We start from the raw sequence: 18,534 nt of genomic DNA, 5'->3' as shown, positions 1-18,534 counted from the left end.
GAGTTGTTTACCTAGACTAGGAACACTTTGAGACTGGTATATAGAACAGGACCCAGCATAATGGGCTACAGAAACTTCTTGTGGAACAAATTAGTTCATAACAGATGTTCAGGAGTTATGAATGCTCAGGGGTGGCAAATATGTCTGCCATCTCCTGCCAATGATAGAACCCTGGGCTGGAAGTAATCCCCTGATCTAAACCGGCACACCACCTTTCGTAGAGGATTAGTATCAATTATAGCCAAAGAATATTATCTTTAGTATCAATTATAGCCAAAGAATACTATCTTAAGCATGTTCTTCACATCTTCAAATTTGATTCTACATTTTGGTCCTTTCTTTTCCACCTCCATGGTCTCTGACTAATATTTTTCTTTTTCCCAAAGCAAAGAGCTCCTAGAACTCCACAGCATATATATTTAAAAGCTGACTATAAAATCTGATGTGAAGCGCTTGAGAATTTGTTAATCATTAGTTAGACTTATTAAGTTTGTATTTTACCACCAGATAACATTAGTTCTCAGCCATTTATTTGTAAGTACAAAAGTAGAAAATTTGAAAACACATATTGTGATGTTACATTACCTGAAGCAGAGAACTACCGTACTGTGAAATAACACTAGGCACCTGACCAACCAGAAGAGAAAAATGTTAAAGCGTGGTTACATGCCATAAAGCCCTCATAAAGAAACCGACTTCAAGACCAAAGGCAAAAGGAGAGGTACCTGGTACAGGAAAAAAAGGCAAGTCAGAAAGTTTACACATAGGATCACTGAAAATAAGGGCCAAAGAGGGGCACCTGGGTGTCTCAGTCGGTTGAGTATCCATCTGATTTTGCGGGATCAAGCTCCACGCTCAGTGTGGAGCCTGCTTAACATTCTCATTCTCTGTCTCTCTCTCTCCCTGTCCCTCTGCCCCGCTCCCTACCACCCTCTCACTAAAATGAAGAGGGGGGAAAAAAAAAAAAGAGCAAAAGAGACAAGGGGTTCTCAGTCTGATCCTCTTAGCGTAACAATGGCATGACTGGAAAGGCCGAGAGGTGGAATCACTTGCCCAGAGTGAACTGATTAGACACTGAGTCAGGACCCAGCCCAGGCCTTCCAATGCCCAGGCTTCTGTGTTGCCCGCTGTAACAAGGGCCTCCCATCTCTCTACAAGGCTACCATGAAAAATAAACACCACCTACTGGCCTAACTAAAACTAGAAACCACTAATCAACTCACAACTCCATACAACCAGAGCATGTAGAACAAACCATCTCATTTTGTATTATAACAGGTGGCTACTGTCTGGAAACCTATTAAAAGCCTCATTAGGCTATATTTACAAACTTAATTCTAAAGTACTAAATCAAGAATGGTCAGCAAAAAAACTAAGACTCTGTAGAAGAAAATAAAACTGAGAGTCATACCGCATTCCAAGGAGCACACATTTTGAAGTGAGGCAAATCTAGGTTTGAATGCTAGCTCAACTGTGCAGTGCCTGTGCGACCTTGGACAAGGCCCTCAACTTTCACTTCCCATCTGTAATGATGCTAGGGGACAACACTACCTACCTCAGAGGTTTGTGCAACACTCAATGGTACTCAAATGGTAATTTTCTCCCCTGATCTATTTTGTCCATCTCCCTTGATTCGTCGTCTATTCCAACTTTTAACTTCATACAACCACCCCCTAAGACTTGCCAGCTGCATCACAATTTTAAACATGAACACACACCTTTTAAAAGGGATTACGTGCCAAAGAGCATGTAATATGTGAATACAATCTTTGTAAATGTTAGTGAAAAGGTTTAAAGAAGACAGTGCTGCATAAAGTATAAAACTTAGTTTCTTTCAAGCAAACTGGATAAAGAATGAACAGAGCCAGGCTCCAGGATCAGCCCTGTGTCTAGTAAGTCACAGGACCCTGAGCAAGTGACTCCACTTTGCAGAAAGCCCCACGGGTTACTGCTCAAAGTTAGCCACACACGACTCTAGTTATAGTGGGCCTGTGTTCCCGTCTGCAGAAAGAACTATTCTGACCGCAGGGTCTCTAAAATGCTCAGGTTTCTTCCCCCTGCAACAAGTTTGGCATCAGCATCATCACAAAACTTATTGTGTCCAGTGCTTTTTATTCGCCAGGCCCTGTTCTGAGCACTTGAGATGCAGTACCTAATTTAATCCCCCTATGGTTTTCTCACGCATGGGCTATATTACACCTGTCCAAGAAATCTAAGCTACAGAGAAGTCAAGGAACTTGCCTAAAGTTACAGAGCCCGCAGGATGGGCGAGGGTTCAACAATCCAGGGAGTCTGGTTGCAGGGAGTCTGTTAGTGCTTTTAACCACTAGTAATACCGCCTCTCAGAATTCCATAAATCCCAGAGTGGGCCTTAACTATAGGCATGTAAAAAGAAATGTGCTCATGCTATTTCTTCCTCATGCCCAGATACAGCTGATACAGAACCCACTGTGGAGGGAGAGAACCATGAGTAACACGTTAACGGTACTATAAGACCAAGCTATTAGACGAAGTTATAAAGTAGCAACTTAATTAAGATCAAGCAACAAAATGTATATTTTGTTTCTCAAACATTTCATCAAAATAGTCAAAGCAATGTGATGCTTTAACATGATCATACTTCCTTAGTCATCAACAATTGATCTTCTGAGTAATGTTCACAGGGAACAATTCTAAAAAAAAAAAAAAATGAGACTGCCACTAAACATTGGTTAACTAGATTTTCTCAGTCTTTGTAACTACGCATATGGAAATGCATATATACATACAAACAAACAAACCCAAATATACAACACTATACTTTCAGTATCAAAGTGTGAAGTTAGACACTGTGTATTAAGAATCATGCAAATAGGTATGTACCGGACGCTGCCAATTAAATGGCCAGAGCGTCTACCTCCCTCCTCTGGGGCCACTTTACACCTGACTGACCTCTTGCAATTCTCCGCATGCCATTCTTCCTTCCTCTGCCAGCTTAACATCACAGATGCTAATAAGGCACAACTCCTCCATCCCCTCACCCCTTGTATCTCAAGAGAGAAGTTAACAGCACAGTGGAGCCAGGAAGCTCAGGAAGGTAGAGAAGGACGCATACACATATGCACACACACAAATCCCAAAACAAAATGCTAATGGCAACCACCTGTTAAGCTTCATTTTATCACTATCAGTCTAGCATCTGTCACCCATTCTATAGTAACTCTGCTCCCAATCCTTGGAAGGCCTGAGAACCAGAAGCAGAACAAACATTTCACGCTTACCACCGGACGGGTCTACTCCACAAACGCTGGCGGTGGAAACGCTTGACTCACTTTGCTCTGCCGCCATGCTCTGGACTGATAAAGGCAGTGACGAGGGTCCAGTCAGATAGCATCGAAGGGTGAGACACACAAAGGAAGAGCGCTCGTACAGCTCAGTTCCTCCTTTAATTAAGGATGGCCCCGACACCAGGCTTCTCTCCAGTAACAACCAAACTATAGACTGATGACTAAATCTTTATGCCATTTTTAGGCTACTTGGCTTGATCTGCATTCACACAAATACAAGATCTTCACACCTCAGTAATAATAAAACAAGTCACAAGCAACCTCACCTGGAGGTTCAGAGATTTGCTCTTTCCCACAATCTGATAACACAACAAAGTTTTACCATTTTGCTATGATCCATACTAATCCACCTAACACATTCCTATTTCTGTAACACCAGACAACATCCATGAAATTCCAAATCAAAAGGAGCCATGGAAAAAAAGAAAATGGATTTTTAAAACAGAAATACCACCAGAAAGGTAACCAGAAGACACTTCCTGAAGTGAAATTTTACCCTATACTGGATTTTATATTCTGTGTGCTGGGTGTGGATTTGGATTTGTCTGTATTTTTACGGCAGATGGCAAAACCGGGAATGATCAGAAATCAATCCCTCCTGGAAAAAAGACTCTTTGGTAAGCGTGGCAGTAATTACAGAAATCTGCAACTTACCAAAGTTGATCAAAAGAAAAAAACTTTAGTAAATATTCAAAAGTAATAAAGGGTGCTTTGTGGTATATACATTTGGAATATAAAAATAAAGATTCAAATAAAACCAAGTTATAAAACAAAACCCCATACTTACATTAGACTTTTTAAACTATTTTTATATTAACTTTATGAAAATTTATAAAACCCAACTCAACATCTCACTTTATATGAAACAGAAGCAGAGTCCTCATTAATACATTTTAGAATGTAAAGCAAAAGGGGGAAAAAAAAAAACTGTTTTAAATGAGAACCTGCAGTCTGAAATGCAAAGGAACTAACTTGAAGGGTCTTGAAAAAAAAAAAAAAAAAAAAAAAAAAGTCCCTTTTGTTATAGCAGCAAATTATTTCACCAAATTCTGTATTTTACTAAAGAACACCAACAGAAGAACTAAATATATACAGACTAAATCTCTGTGATATCATGATCAAAAAGTAGTTAACTTATATGGACACACCTAGCATAAAGACTATTGGGGGGGGGGCAGTGCTGGGATGGGGAGTGTATCACTGTGTAAGGGAGATATTATACCAGCTAAGAAAATAATCTTTTTATAGTGCCTTTTAAAAAAATTCATACACTCATACAGCAGAAATGTGTGATCTCTTCCATATCTGACGACAACACACACCCCAAATAATAAAATCTTTCTTTATTCAACAATAGGATCCAAATCCTACAAAGAAGTTAATAAATATACTCCAAACAAAACGCCTTTAGAAAAAGTTCTGCCCACAGTAGCAGTTATTAAGCATGACTACTGCATTTGATCTGAGATAAATAATGAAACTTGTCAGAAAAAAAAAAAAATACATTTAAGACTTCCCTTACTTGGGTAAAAATATTTTTACATAAAGATATTTAATGACAAAAAATTTTAATAAAATCTCTCTCTGTCTCTCTCTCTCTATATATATATATGCAGTTTTTATTTCATCACACAAAGAAAAAACAAGCACAAAAAGACTGAAAAGAAAATATGCAAAAATGTTAACAGTAACCAAATCTAAATGGTTAAGATTACAGAAGATAATTTTAAAAAATTTTCTAGTACTTAACTGCATTTTACAAGTTTTTTTAACTGAAAAAGTTGACATTCAATTGTCATATAAGCAAACAAGTAAGTGTTTACAAAACCAACACGGGTCCTAAGCTTCTTCAACAGATCATATTCCAGACTTCAAATACAGCTATTTGCCAGTAATTTGGGAAAAAAATGTACACAATCACACTAGATTTTCACGTCTCACTCTCCTACATTTTCATAACTAAAAACTAATAAAGGAATGTTTACCTTTTTCTAAATAGGTTCTATGTCCAACTTGCCATCCCAGAATATTAGTAACAATCTGATTTTTTTTTTAAATATCAATTTAGATTGCTTTACACAAATGCCACTTCAAAGACGTTATGATCAGCTCAGTAATTCCAAAGCGTAGCCACCTCATAATACACAGTGGAAGAAGTTTTGATGCATCTTAGTGAACTGCCTACAGAAATGCCTAGGTGCAGACAACCTTATTTTATACACATCTTTCCAATACCTCTTAAGCACCTGATATCTAGTGAAGCTTTTTGCAAAAGGTACTTCTCTTAGCTTGAACATGAATTTATTTGTAGCTGTCAAAATCGATCTCAAACTGCATTATATTCAAGGCGCAGAATGTCAACTCTTTACTGGGCCTCCTCTTTCTTTCACAAGAACGCCTTTAGTATCTCCTAGCTTACATTTCCGGGCCCATGAGTCACTGAGAAATGAGCTCCAGGTTTACCTTAGAATGCCGTTCAAACAGCTCCTCTACAGTATTCATGGATCTGGCCCCCAAATACCTCTTTAGCCTACCCTTAACTGCCCAACATGGTCATAGGCAACTTAATTATCCACTACTTCTAGACTATGCCTTTTTATCTTTGTCCTCTAGTTTGCTGCCCCTCCACATACCGTCTCTTGCCCAGCCGTCCTCTCCTAAACCCCATAAGCCTTCAAGACTCCGCTTAGCACCACCTCGCCCAGGAAGCCTTCCAGATTTCTGCTAGGCGGAAGTGATCGATCGGTTCGGTCATCCCTGGGTGCCTTCCTAGCACTTTGTAGTTCTTTCACAGGACTTATCACCTCCTTCCTGGTACCGAGGTTATTTGTGTACTGGTCTTATCTCCCACACCAGAAAGTGAGCTCCTCGGGGGAGGGGACCGTGGGCCCCTGTTCACCTTTGAATCCCTCCGGCGCGGACCGACTAAGGCACCTGCACGCAGTGCAGCGGTCAGCCTGGTTCGACCGAACTCGGGAACGCTCTGGCCGCACAATTCCTAACCAGAAGTCAGTTAGGCATTTTCCCGAAATGAAGATCACAAAGATGCTGCCTGCCGCCCCATAACAGGAAGTTTACCAGGGGCCAGGAGCCCGTGCGCGGTGGGAGTGACAGCTGGCCCGGCCCGCACCTCCCTGCCCTCCCGACTCCGGCCGCGGCCGCCCCCACCCGCCATCCCTGCCAGAGAACCGCGGAGGGGTGGCAGGAGAGCACCGGGCTCCCAGAGCTCCGGCCGCAGGCCTCTGGGCGCCGCGCCGGCGACGGCGAGAGCAAGGGAGGGAAGGCTCCGCGAGGGGCCCGGGCCGGGCCGGGCCGAGCCGAGCCGAGCCCAGCCGGGAGGGCGGGCCGAGCCGGGCCCGCCGCCTCCGCCACCCGAGAAAATGGAGGCAGCCCGGGGCCGGTGACGGGCCGGGGCAGGCGGAAGCCGGGCGGGCGTCCGCGCCGCGAGCAGGGCCGGGCCGGGGGTCACTCACGGGGCTGGGCCGGGCGGCTCCCTCTCCGCCTCCGCGTCGTCGCCGTCCCCGTCCTCGGCCGCCGCCGCCTCGGGCTGCTCGCTCGGTCCCCGCGGGGTGGCACGGGCGCTCGGCCCCTCCGTTGTCTTCCGCCTGCTCCTGCTCCCGGCGACGGGCTCCCGCGGCAGCGGCGGCGGCGGCTGAGCGGGCGGACGGCGGCCCAGGGGCTCCCGCGGCGGCCGCCGCACTGCTGCGCTCGCTCGCTCGGGCTGCGGCTGCGGCTGCTGCTGCGGGGCCCGGCGCCGCCTTCGCCTTCGCCTTTCAGCCGGCTTCTGGAAGCTCAGTCTCTCCCAGGCCGCGCCGCTCCCCGCTCCCGGCCCGAGCCCGGCTTTGACGTACGCACTGCGCAGCCGCCGAGGGCGCGACGTCGGGCGGTGCCGCAACGCCCCCTTCAGCCTCGGGCGCCCCCGGGCGGCCGGGCGGACTCGAGCCACCGGAGTCGGCCCCTAGGCCGAAGCAGAGGGGGACGCCGAGAAAAAACAGCAGCAGCGGAGGACGCGAGGTCTTGCCCCTGCCACTTTAAATGTTGGTGCTCAGCCCTTCTTTGTCGGTCTCGGCTCTCTTCCCGGAGGAACCCTACGTCTGCTTTCTACGACCACTTCCTCAACTCTTCACAAAGCCTTGTTTCTGCTAAAAGCTTTATTTTTGTTACTCGCTATTCTCGGTGGTGGCCAGTGAACGAAACAGTCCCTGCTCCTGAGACAACCAATAAACAAAGAAACCAGCACATATATGTCATTGGATGTTTCCAGTGCTATGGAGAAGCTAAGGAGGGGAGAGAACGGAAGATGTTGTTACAGCACTCCTGCAAGGAGAAGCTGCTTGAAGAAAGAGCGTGCTGTGGGCTTCGTGTTATGGAAAGGCAGAGGGAACAGCAAGGATGAAGGCCCTGAGGTGGGACAACAGGGAGTCCAGCAAGGCAAATGCACTGAGGGAGGGGACAGGGGAGAGAGAAGGAGAGAATGGGGGCCAAATAGAACACAGTGAGGACTTTGGTTTTTACTCTACTGGAGATGTGAAACTATTTGAAGGGTTTTCAGCAGAGAAAGTCATGATCTGACATTTCAGACGGCTGTAGAGACTAGCCTAAAGGGCCCGAGGGTTTCAGCCAAGAGACTGAATTGGGGTGATAGTTGATAGGGCCAAAGCAGATTTTTTTTTTTAAGTTTTATTTCATTTTGCGCACTTCAAGAGACTGGTTAGAAGGCTTTTGAAATAGTCTAGTCAAGAGAAGACAGGGGGCACCTGGGTGGCTGGGTCGGTTAAGCATCTGACTCTTGATTTTGGCTCAGGTCATGATCTCACGGTTTGTGGGTTGGAGCCCTGCATCCAGTCTCTGTGCTGACAGCACAGAGCCTGCTTGGGATTCTCTCTCTCTCTCTCTCTCTCTCTCTCTCTCTCTCTCTGAAAATTAATAAATATTAAGAGAGAGAGAGAAGACAGGCTCAGTCCAGGGTGGTAGCACTGAAAAAATAAAGTAGTCCGGTTCTAGACACATTTAGAAGGGAGCACTGACAGATATTTGCTGATTCCTAAAGTTTTTTTCTTTTCTCAAGCAACTGGAAGATGCAATTGGTAAAGTGAGGAAGACTTAAATAAAAGCAGACGGGAAGGGAGGAACTTGGGAATCCATTTGGGGGCATGTTAACTTTGAGCTGCCTGTTAGACACCCAAGTTGGAACCGGATATAGAAGTCTGGGGCCTGGGGGAGAGGTCCAGGCTGGAAATAGAATTTTGGGAGTCCTCGGAATAGGTAAAATCTGAGGACTCAATGAGAACATTTGGGAAGTGTTAATGAAGCGTAAGGTCAGGGATGAGCCTGAGGCCCCCAACGCTGAGAGGTCAGTCGGGGAGATAACAAGGAACCAGCAAAGGATTCTGAAGAAAGGAGCAAGGGTGCCATGGGAGACTGAGGAAAGCATCATGTGCTAGAAGTCCAAGGATAGAGGACGGATTAATGCTGCCATAGCAGCTAATGGTTCAAGTAAGGTTAGTGTTGGTGATTTGGACATGGGTATCAGCACCACAGAGGTAACTAGTGGCCTTGGTAAGCACTCTTGAAGCAGAGATGGGTGGGAAAGTCTGACTGGAGTGGTTTCCAGGAAGAATGAGATCTAGGAAGATCTCTAGAAAGAATGGGACTGTAGAAAGGGATCACGCGTATAGACAACTTTTCCATGAAGTTTTTCCCCCGAGGATGAGCAGAGAATTAGGGTGATAGTTGGAAGGGAATACAGGATCAAAGCAGATTTTGTTGTTGTTTTATTTCATTTTGCATAATTCATTTAACCTGTTTGCGTGCTGATGGGAATGATTTGGTAGTGAGGGAAAACTTGGTAATGCAAGTATGTGGGACAGGGGGCATTTTCTGGAGAGCTTTCTTGAGCGAGCAAGAAGAGAAGTTCTGGCCTTGGATCCCAGCGAGACAGGTGTTCACTGGCAGTAACAGAGGGCAGGCAGAGTGTGGGCCCAAGGGCAGGGAGCCAGTTGGACAAAGTGCCAGAACATGTGGACTTGTCCTTCTAAGAGCTTCTCTTTTCTCAGGGAAACAGGAAGCAAGGTCATCAGCTTGGAGTGTGGAGAGGGAGGAGGTGTTGGAAACTGGAGGGAAGAGGAGAAGGTGTAAACAAGGATCAGACGGCAGGGTTATTCTGTGTTTTTCACCAGCCACGTTGTGCTGGGAAGGTGCAGGCACAGGAAGGTGGGGAGTAGGATTCAACCAGGGTTGTTTTCGTCAGCTAACTCCATGGAGAGAGAAAGGGAGAGAAAGGAGAGGATATATGTAAAGAAGTAATAGCGACAATGGCCAGCCGTTGAATCCAAACCAGATAAGAGGGGAGTGAGAAAACTGGGGTGGGGGTGGCAGGGGCAGTGGTAGGGGAGGGACCCTGTAAAAGTGGTCGGATCAATGGAATGATGGATGAAAGGATTGTTGGAATCAGCACAGTAAGGGGAGTGAACCGGAAAGAAGGAGGTACTGGTTGAGAAGCCAGATTGCTTGCACTGAGATCGTGTGAGGGACAATTTTGAGTACATGCAAAAGGCCTGGGACAGCTTCTCAAACAGTAATGTCCACGCGCATTCTCAGGAGATCTTGGCAAAATGCACACTGATTCCATTGGTCTAGGGTGGGGACCATGAGCCTACATTTCAAACAAGTTGGGGGTAGAATGGGTGAAGATGCCGATTATTTTTACTCTTGTTCATAGTCTTGATACCCAAACCTCCGTTAATGCAACACACACACACACACACACACACACACACACACACACACGAAAACTATACTAATCTTGCTAGTGAAAAATATATATGAAAAATCTAAACAAAGAGCTATGAAATAGAAGTACAATGACAGTATGTTAAAAGCAAAGTCCACACCAACCAAAGACAATTGAGAAGCCCTTAGAAAGGCCATAGCTGTCTAGGGACTGTCTCTGCTCACAGAGAAATAAGCTGACAAGCAGTCCAGAGCAAGCCCTGGACCTGGGGAGTGGCCGGTGCCCGGAGCTCTCTCTTTGCTTTGCTCTGGTAACAGTGGGAGGGAGGTATCCAGCAGTCTCAAGTTTTATCTAATTTTGAAACTTTGTTGCATGAGGACTTTACCCCCATAGCATTTTTATTTGTTTGTTTGTTTGCGTTTTTAACTGTAGTCCCAAAGGAAGGCCTTTGGTGTCCTCACATTCTGCAAAAACAACTCAAGACCCAACTTCCCACAGAATAAAAGAATGTAGGGGGGTGGATAATCCCATATGAAGGGGTTTGATTCCTTTGTTTCAAGGGTCAGAGCAGGGTTCCGGATTAATCTCTTAACTGGAATAAACCCACTGCAGTGGCAAGATGGCACATATTTCTGGAGCAGGGGTTTGTAACAAATTCTGAAGCCCAGGTGGAAGGAGTCATGTCATTTGACTGCTTGAATTTAGCTGGGAGACACCTTCTCAATCCTTCCATAGAGCCTTCTGGAAAGCCCTTTCTATGAATATATTTCTTTGTAGGCACAACCTCTTTCTGGGAAATTCTTCTATGTCTTCATCTTGAAACCCTGTTCACAGCCCCCCCCCTCCCCTCCCCCTCCCCACCCCTACCTTCCTGTGCAGTGTCTACAGATCTCAGGATCATAAGGCAGGGTCATCATGTTCAAGGAGAATCAGTCAGTGATGGTCCTGTGTAAATGTCTTGTCACTTTCATTTCCCTTCCTCTCTGTTGAAGCTGGGCCATCAGATGAAGGCACCTCCCTAGCCTTCATCATATCATCTGTGAAAGGACTTTGGAGCCTGACTCACAGCTTCCTCTCCACCCCACCCCATGCCTGACTTCTCCTGGGCAACATAAGTGCCACTCATCTAAATATGTTGGATCATAGTCTCCTCGTATGGTCCGCCCCGGTGACCTTCACTTCCCTTCCACTTCAACAACTGCTTGATTGGCCCTACCATAGTCTCTGCAGCGGCCAGACTCTCCCTTTGAGACTTGAACTCTGTGACTTTCCTGGGTAACTGCTCCTCCCATCCACCCACCCTCTCCACACCCTCACACCCAGAAAACCTGCTCTAAATCTCAATGAAACCTTAGTTATTCAACAAAGACTTTTTGGAAGCATATAATTACTGAGCATAAGCAATGGGAATGAAACACTGAACCATCCATGGTCCCTGCTCTCAATGAGCTTATAGTCCAGGAGAGACACACAAGAAAACTGGCAATTACAGTAGGCTGAGACCTGAAGCATAAATAAGATCTAGGCAGTTGAAGATGGGGGTGAATGTTCCAGGAAAATCATGCAAATACCATGAAAGCAGGAAAGCACAGTGAATTTGGGGAAGTGCATATGAATAGCTCAGTATACAGAGCTTAGAGTTTTACTTTTTTATGCTTTTTTAAAAATTTACATGCAGATTAGTTAGCATATGGTGCAACAATGATTTCAGGGGTAGATTCATTCCTTAATGCCCCTTATCCATTTAGCCCATCCCCCCTCCTACAACCCCTCCAGCAACCCTGTTTGTTCTCTATATTTAAGAGTCTCTTCTGTTTTGTCCCCCTCCCTGTTTTTATATTAGTTTTGCTTCCCTTCCCTTATGTTCATCTGTTTTGTATCTTCAAGTCCTCATATGAGTGAAGTCATATGATATTTGTCTTTCTCTGACTAATTTCACTTAGCAAGAGCTTAGAGGTTTAGAAGAGAATTTTTTCACTGCGATTTTTCCTCAGCTTTATTAAGATATTATTGACATATACATAAGTTTAAGGGGTACAATGTGATTAGATACATGTGCATGTGGCAAAATGATCACCACGGTCTTATTTCTTAGGAATGCATGATCCTACCTTATTCAGGTGTTCAAATCTCCTGACGACGTTTAATATTTTGCCTTCCCCAAGTTGAATCTAAGTGATACCTTTTGCACCTAAAACGGTCTTTTGAGCTTTCCCAAGGGAAAAATCACAAATGATTTGTTCTTCTATTTGTTCTTAAGAAGAGAGATGCTAGGGAGAGTTGGGTTTACTTGATGCTTGCTCTTGATGAGTTGTATAGGAAGAGATGCTGCTTAGCCTGTCCTGGGTTAAATCGGTATGGTCAGATTTCTAGAACCGTATGTTGTGCGGGAAATTCCCAGAGCTTTACCCACGGCCTTGCTGGCCCTGACATTTTTGGTGCTGCTGTAGCTGATAGTAGACAACCAAGGTCGATGTGGTCAGTTACAATTTCAGATATTTCTCCAAATGGTGATTTGCTTACAACTTGCTTAATTTGAATCTAGTATCTCTTCTGGTGGCGGTTTCCAACAGGAACTCACATCACTTAACTGTGGAGTTATATTCGCAGGCCAGTGTTTAGAACTTATTCCAGATTTCCAGAGTATCTCTACTTGACATTCTTTATATGTTCTTAGTGTATTCTATCTGTATGTTGAGTAAACTCATGGAATATTATGTCAGGATTATTCAGTGTTATATCTGAAGATTTATTTTCTCTGTGAAGATGATGGTCTTCCATTTTTATGAATTAGATACAACATCTGCTCCTTTTTGAAAATACAGTAAGGCATTATGTTAATTGACATATTTTGTCTACAAGTTTGTCTGGATTGAGTTTATTATTTTGGTTTGCATGCCACATCAACAGCCAATGTCCTTGTCTGTTGTACTGTTCTTGTTATGAACTCCCAAGAGATAGTACACTTTTGAAAATTGTCAGTAATAGGTTAACTACAGACATTTTATTTTGTCATCGCAGATAGTTTTTTGTTTTTTGTTTTCTCTGATGCTTCCCCGAAAGTACTTGCAATCAGCTGCATTGTAGGGCGAATGTCCTCGAGGCACGTTAGGTTGCCTTGTAGCTGGCCTTTCCTCCAGAATCTGAAGAAGGCCTGTGAGCTAAAGCCCCATAACTTGGCATCAACCTCAAGGGGTCCAGCACACCGCAGCAGACCATGCCCGGGCTGGAATTGTCCCTTGACAAGCTGCTGCTGAGCCGCGAGGGAAGTCTGACAAAACGCTTGGGTCCCATGTGCTTTTGAAGACTATGAACATCTTAGCTTTGAGAAACTCAAGAAGGGATATTGCTAGATTTTCTTCTGTTGACCCCCGGAGTCCACTGGACTGGTTAATTCTCAAGATTTAACTCCTGGCTCCTAACTCTAATAGGACTACTATAGTATTATTTCTCTTTTGGGGGCATCCCTCTTTGAAGATGTCTGATCTCTAGGACTCTAAAACCATTGACCCAATTTGCCCCACCTCTCAAGAGACGGCTCACTGATTTTACAGGAACAACCCCGGCAAGAGTCTCGGAGGAACTATTTCTTAGGCCTTGCTTCATCCCGCTTGGGAGGTGTATGATTACTGAGTTATTCAGTGCCAAATGACTTTCATCTTGATCAAAAGGTGGTTCTGACAAGGTTGAACTTTATCTGAGCCCGGGTGTACCCTCAGCCATGATGGTTAAGAGATCCCTGCCCCCACCCCACCCCCCAACCTTTTGTGTTTTGGAAATGGCGAACCAGCTGACCACAAAGGGCCACACTCCCCTCAGAATTTCCAAAAGGGTCTCATCTCCATCCTTCCTTGTGATTCCCATAAGATTCCAAGATGACCCCTCTTTTGCCTGTCTCTATAAAATTCTAGGCCTCCTTCCTTTTCTTTGAGATGTTCCTCGTTAATGTGCTTTTTACTGCAATAGCCAGAATAAAAAACATCTTCTTAATTATCAGGTGACTTCTCTCTGTTGCAGCCCCAGGAAGACCTCCCTTTGGTGGCAGCCTGCGCCTTACCCCTGACTGTCCCACTGAAGCAACTACTGCGACTACCCCCGAGACTCTACTCAGCCCCACTGTGACTTAACCCTGTTGACAACCACCCTTTCAACAGTTCAAGATGTGAGTAAGCTGAGAAAAGGATGCATGGCCCTAGATACTTTGGGTCCCGGTGGAGTTGTAGAAGGGAGACAGAAAGAAATCAGTTTGACATGCTTCTGAGCTGAGCCAGGGGCAGACACACCCAGTTACGCCTTTAAAGGAAAGAGGAAATGACATTGAGGCAGCTGAGGTCGCAGTCCAGACAGGTGCCCGACAGAGCGCAGAGCCACTCGAGTCTGGGAAGCTGTCATGGTGGCCAGTATGAAGGTCAGGGGTGACCCTGAAACACACAAATACCAGGGGGCAGCTCTATAAGCTGGGGGGAGTGGAAGCCCCAAAGAGGGAAAGTCCAGGGGATAAGACTGGCCAAAAAAGTAAATAAAATGCAAGCCTTTAACAAGCCCCAACCCCTCCCATTCCTCTTCTTGTTGGGGGATGGGGGCAGGCGGGGAAGGCTCCACTTCCCTGGGTAGAATGTGCATAGTCAGGGGTGTTTGAAGGCAGCATGCGACAGGATTCGCCACCTCTGCAACTTTACAGGAATCAGAAAGTGGCCTTCCCAATTTCAGCAGGGGCATGTCGCAGAGAAGGGTTAGAAGCCACCGTTCTGGAATCATCTCTCTAGTAGCCTGAAGGCTCTAGACATGTATGGTGGTTTTTTCTTTGACGTGTCAGATATCGGACTCCCCTCAGTGAAGGGAGCATGTCTGGAGTGAGGTCCCGGGGCCAGTGATATCCAGGGAGCCCCTGAGAATTTTCGGGGCCCTTGCATATTCTTTGTGCTCAGGAGGCATCTCACAGTACTAGAGAATCTATACTCACTGGGCAGAGTGTGTTCTGTATTATATAGAGACAGGCAGAGCCAGAAAACTCACCAGAGGCAGGGTAGGAGAATGGGTCATGCTTGACCATATGACATGTAGCCAGTGGTCATATTAAAACTATTTAATAACTAGAACCACACAAACACACACTGAGCAGAATGGAATCTGGCTGAAAATCAGGCCTGTATAGAACAATGGTAGGACCTCTCTGGGGTCTGGCTCACTTATTCTTTTAACAAAAGTGAGGGACAGAGGAATGGATTGGCACATATTAGGCTTTGACCTATGCCTCCAGAATTGAGGTGCCCACTGAGGCCCCGTGGACTGGAACTCAACCTTGATGAGCAGGGCTATGATGGCTGGAAATGGGGCTCTGGTCCTAGAGATTGTGCTCATTATTTGATGATGTCACCCATAACACCAGCAATTCAAGAGCCTGAGACATTATGGGGGTTCAGGTTTTTGGGGCCTGTGGCATCTGAGATGGATAAAGGAGGCTTTAGGGGCTTTCTGGGCCTCACCTTGACCTAAGTATATTCTGCCAGAAGACCTGACATCTGGGTCCTTCTGGGATGGTGTCCTGGCAGCAACACATACTTGTGCTCTGTTCCCCAAGGAACATGCTGGAAGGGTAGCAATGGCAGAGGAAACTTCCCATATCCCCTGCACCTTGGAATTCTGTATTGCAGGACCTTGTCCAGGGGCTGCTGAAGGCAACACTCTGTTGCTGGTGCCTGATCATGTTCTAAGAGTGCTTAGCCACAACTTTTTTTTCCACAACAGAGGATCTTTTCAAGTTAGGGTACCCTCAGCTGGTTCCTGTTGTTTGGGATGGTACCACAAGGTTTTCGTTGAGTGATAGCCTAGGCTAGTTGTTTGCCCATCACTGAAAGTCATGTGCCCACTCCAAGTGGCCAGGGCTAAGTTTGCCTGCCTCTTAGAGTTGTTTCAAGCCACAGTGGTCAGCCTTCAAGGCCCACCAATGCCAGTTTCCACTGAGTTCACCTCTCCAAGCCGTAAAGCCCCAGGACACAAATTGGCTGCACGTATAGAACTAGAGTCTTCAAAAAACAGGCATAAGAGCAAAAGTTCTCTAGCAACATGGTGGCCCCAAATACATGGTTGGGAAGCTTCTAAGTCAGGCAGACATGGGTGGGCTGAGTTAGGACCGTCTTTTTTTATTTTTTTAATGGTTATTTATTTTTGAGAGAGAGAGAGAGAGAGAAGGAGAGAGAGAAAGACAGAGCACAAGCAGGGGAGGGGCAGAGAGAGAGGGAGATACAGAATCCCAAGCATGTTCCAGGCTCTGAGCTGTCAGCACAGAGCCCCACGTGGGGGCTCGAACCCATAAACCATGAGGTCATGACCTGAGCCAAAGTCGGATGCTTAACGGACTGAGCCACCCAGGCACCCCTGAGTTGGGGCAGTCTTGAGGACAGAGGAGAGCAGGCTCATGGTTTCCTGAGGAATTTTGGCTCACTTTGGGGTCCAAATAATTTTCCTTTTATTTTGAGAAGGTCCATTGACAGGGTGGTAATGGAAAAGTGGGTTTTTGGATACCTATAGTAAACAGAGAATTTTTATTATTCCTGGGTTTGCTATTTGCCTGAAGAAACCTGGTTGTGGTGACCTCAAGTATTTTGAATATATATGTGGGGGAGAGGGCACTGGCCAGGGGTTCATGGTTAGATGGGGCCAGGAGCAGTGGGGCCTCCAGTCGCAAGGACTCATCTGTGCTGTCTGTCTGCCCGTATTGGTGTGGACCAGAGTTCAGAAGTCTCTTTGACACCCTGCCATCCGTCACGACAAAGATTATAGTTACCTGCAATTCCAGAGGTAGCCAGATCCTTTCTGCCCTGGGTTTTAAGGTTAGAGGGATGGGTCTTAATGCCTGACGAATGATATTATCCTTGGGGGCTAACAGGGGATCGATGCAAAGGAGCATCTATTAAGCTGAGGAATGTGCCATGCGTGGTTCCCTTGGGCGGCTTGCCCATTCGGTGGTGAGGACGTGTGAGTGTGCAGCGCATACAGGTGAATGAGCATGTGTGAGAGTAAGCGTGAATGTGTGGAAATGTGAGCAAGGTACAGCAGGAGGTGGCCTATAATACTTCCGTAAGAAAACACTGCCCCTTCCCAGCCAGTTCATGCTGGGCTGGTCAGGAATGCAAGAAGGTGTAGCTCTCCATCAACCTGCCGTCTTCCGCCTCGTCCATCCCCTACCAAAAACAATGAGTTGAGTGTGTCAGGTGAGGCAAGCCCCAGTGGAGGCATACCCGACCTCCCATGGAAGGGCGATCAGTGACTTCTCCCAGTGTGAGTCCTGGCTTACCTTCTGGAAGGAGAAGAAGCATCAGGGATCAGGGCCATCCAGGCCCACACTCAAGCAGAAGCCTTGGCTGGAGTTCAGCCTTCTCAGGGAGAGAGCCCGGGGAAGCTGCCAGCCACTGTGGGTTAGGCTCACTTCTTCCAGAAAGGATCGTTCAGACCTAGAATGGTGCAGAAGACAGGCTCTTCCCCATTCAGGCAGTCTGGATGACAGTGCACCGTGGCACATGCCTGGATTGGTGCAGTGAGGACGCAGCTCATAGACTTGGCATCCGGCCCCCACCTGCCAGCAGGACCCCCAAGAGGGAGCGGAATCTCTTCAGCTATTTTAAGATCATGCAGGAGATGTTATTTGGATCGCCACAGTGGCTGAGGAAGAGGACGTAACAGTATATAAGGTGCGTAAAATGCGCTGGAGATGGCCCAGATCAAACTGATCAAACTGGAGCTTGATTTCTTCCAGGCTGAGGATCCACGTATATAGTCACAGTCTCCACGCAGCTTCTGCACACCCCAGCGCATCCAGCCCGAGCAATTCCAAATTCTCTGCGCGCTTTCCCAGCCACCCCCAGGATCTCGCCAGTACATTTCCAGCCATTACAGGAACCAGCTGAGGGAGAGCTACTGACTAAGCAGGAAGCAAGTTTCAGATTAAAGGAGATAAAAATTACTTTCAAAATATATAAAGTATCAACAATGTAACATGTTCATTAAAAGTGTCTATTGTCGGGGCGTCTGGGTGGCTCAGTCGGTTAAGTAGCAGACTTTGGCTCAGGTCATGGTCTTGCAGTTCGTGAGTTCGAACCCCGCATCGGGCTCTGTACTGACAGCTCAGAGCTTGGAGTCTGCTTCGGATTCTGTGTCTCCCTCTCTCTCTGCCCCTCCCCCGCTCACACTCTGTCTCTCGCTCAAAAAATAAATAAACGTTAAAAAATGTTTTTAAAAAGTGTCTGTTGTCTGTTTGTAAGCTTGGGTTGATCCCAAGGGTTCAGATGGCCTGGCCTATTTTATGGTGATTTCACCACAAACCACCCCAGAAGACAGGCCAGGTTGTGGGTAGATGAGATACAGCTAAAAACGTAAAATCCCATTGAGTTCACCAATAATCATTGCGTGTGCCCATCAAAGTTACCAAGGAAATTAACCCTAACATGGAATGTTTTCAATTAAAATTACATTAAA

General features: G+C 46.0%; 2 protein-coding genes across 2 annotated transcripts in view; one reads left to right on the top strand and one right to left on the bottom strand.

Annotated features, from left to right (window-relative positions):
- CAB39 (calcium binding protein 39) overlaps nt 1-6,929 on the bottom strand; it is an 87,636-nt gene extending 80,707 nt beyond the window's left edge. Inside the window, exon 1 of the mRNA XM_042950454.1 lies at nt 6,800-6,929. The gene's annotated coding sequence lies outside the window, so the exon portion shown is untranslated. The remainder of the gene's footprint in view (nt 1-6,799) is intronic.
- The window catches only part of LOC122226091 (translation initiation factor IF-2-like), a 48,523-nt gene extending 30,384 nt beyond the window's left edge, over nt 1-18,139 (top strand). The window contains exons 2-4 of the mRNA XM_042948716.1: nt 6,396-7,363; nt 14,077-14,221; nt 17,816-18,139. Coding sequence (XP_042804650.1) covers nt 6,396-7,363; nt 14,077-14,186 — 1,078 coding nt within the window. The 3' untranslated portion in view covers nt 14,187-14,221; nt 17,816-18,139. The remainder of the gene's footprint in view (nt 1-6,395; nt 7,364-14,076; nt 14,222-17,815) is intronic.
- Nucleotides 18,140-18,534: the final 395 nt, after the last annotated feature.

Source organism: Panthera leo, chromosome C1 (genome assembly GCF_018350215.1).
Source record: "Panthera leo isolate Ple1 chromosome C1, P.leo_Ple1_pat1.1, whole genome shotgun sequence".
NCBI classification, from domain to species: Eukaryota; Metazoa; Chordata; class Mammalia; order Carnivora; family Felidae; genus Panthera; species Panthera leo.
This window is presented reverse-complemented; position numbering and strand designations above follow the sequence as displayed.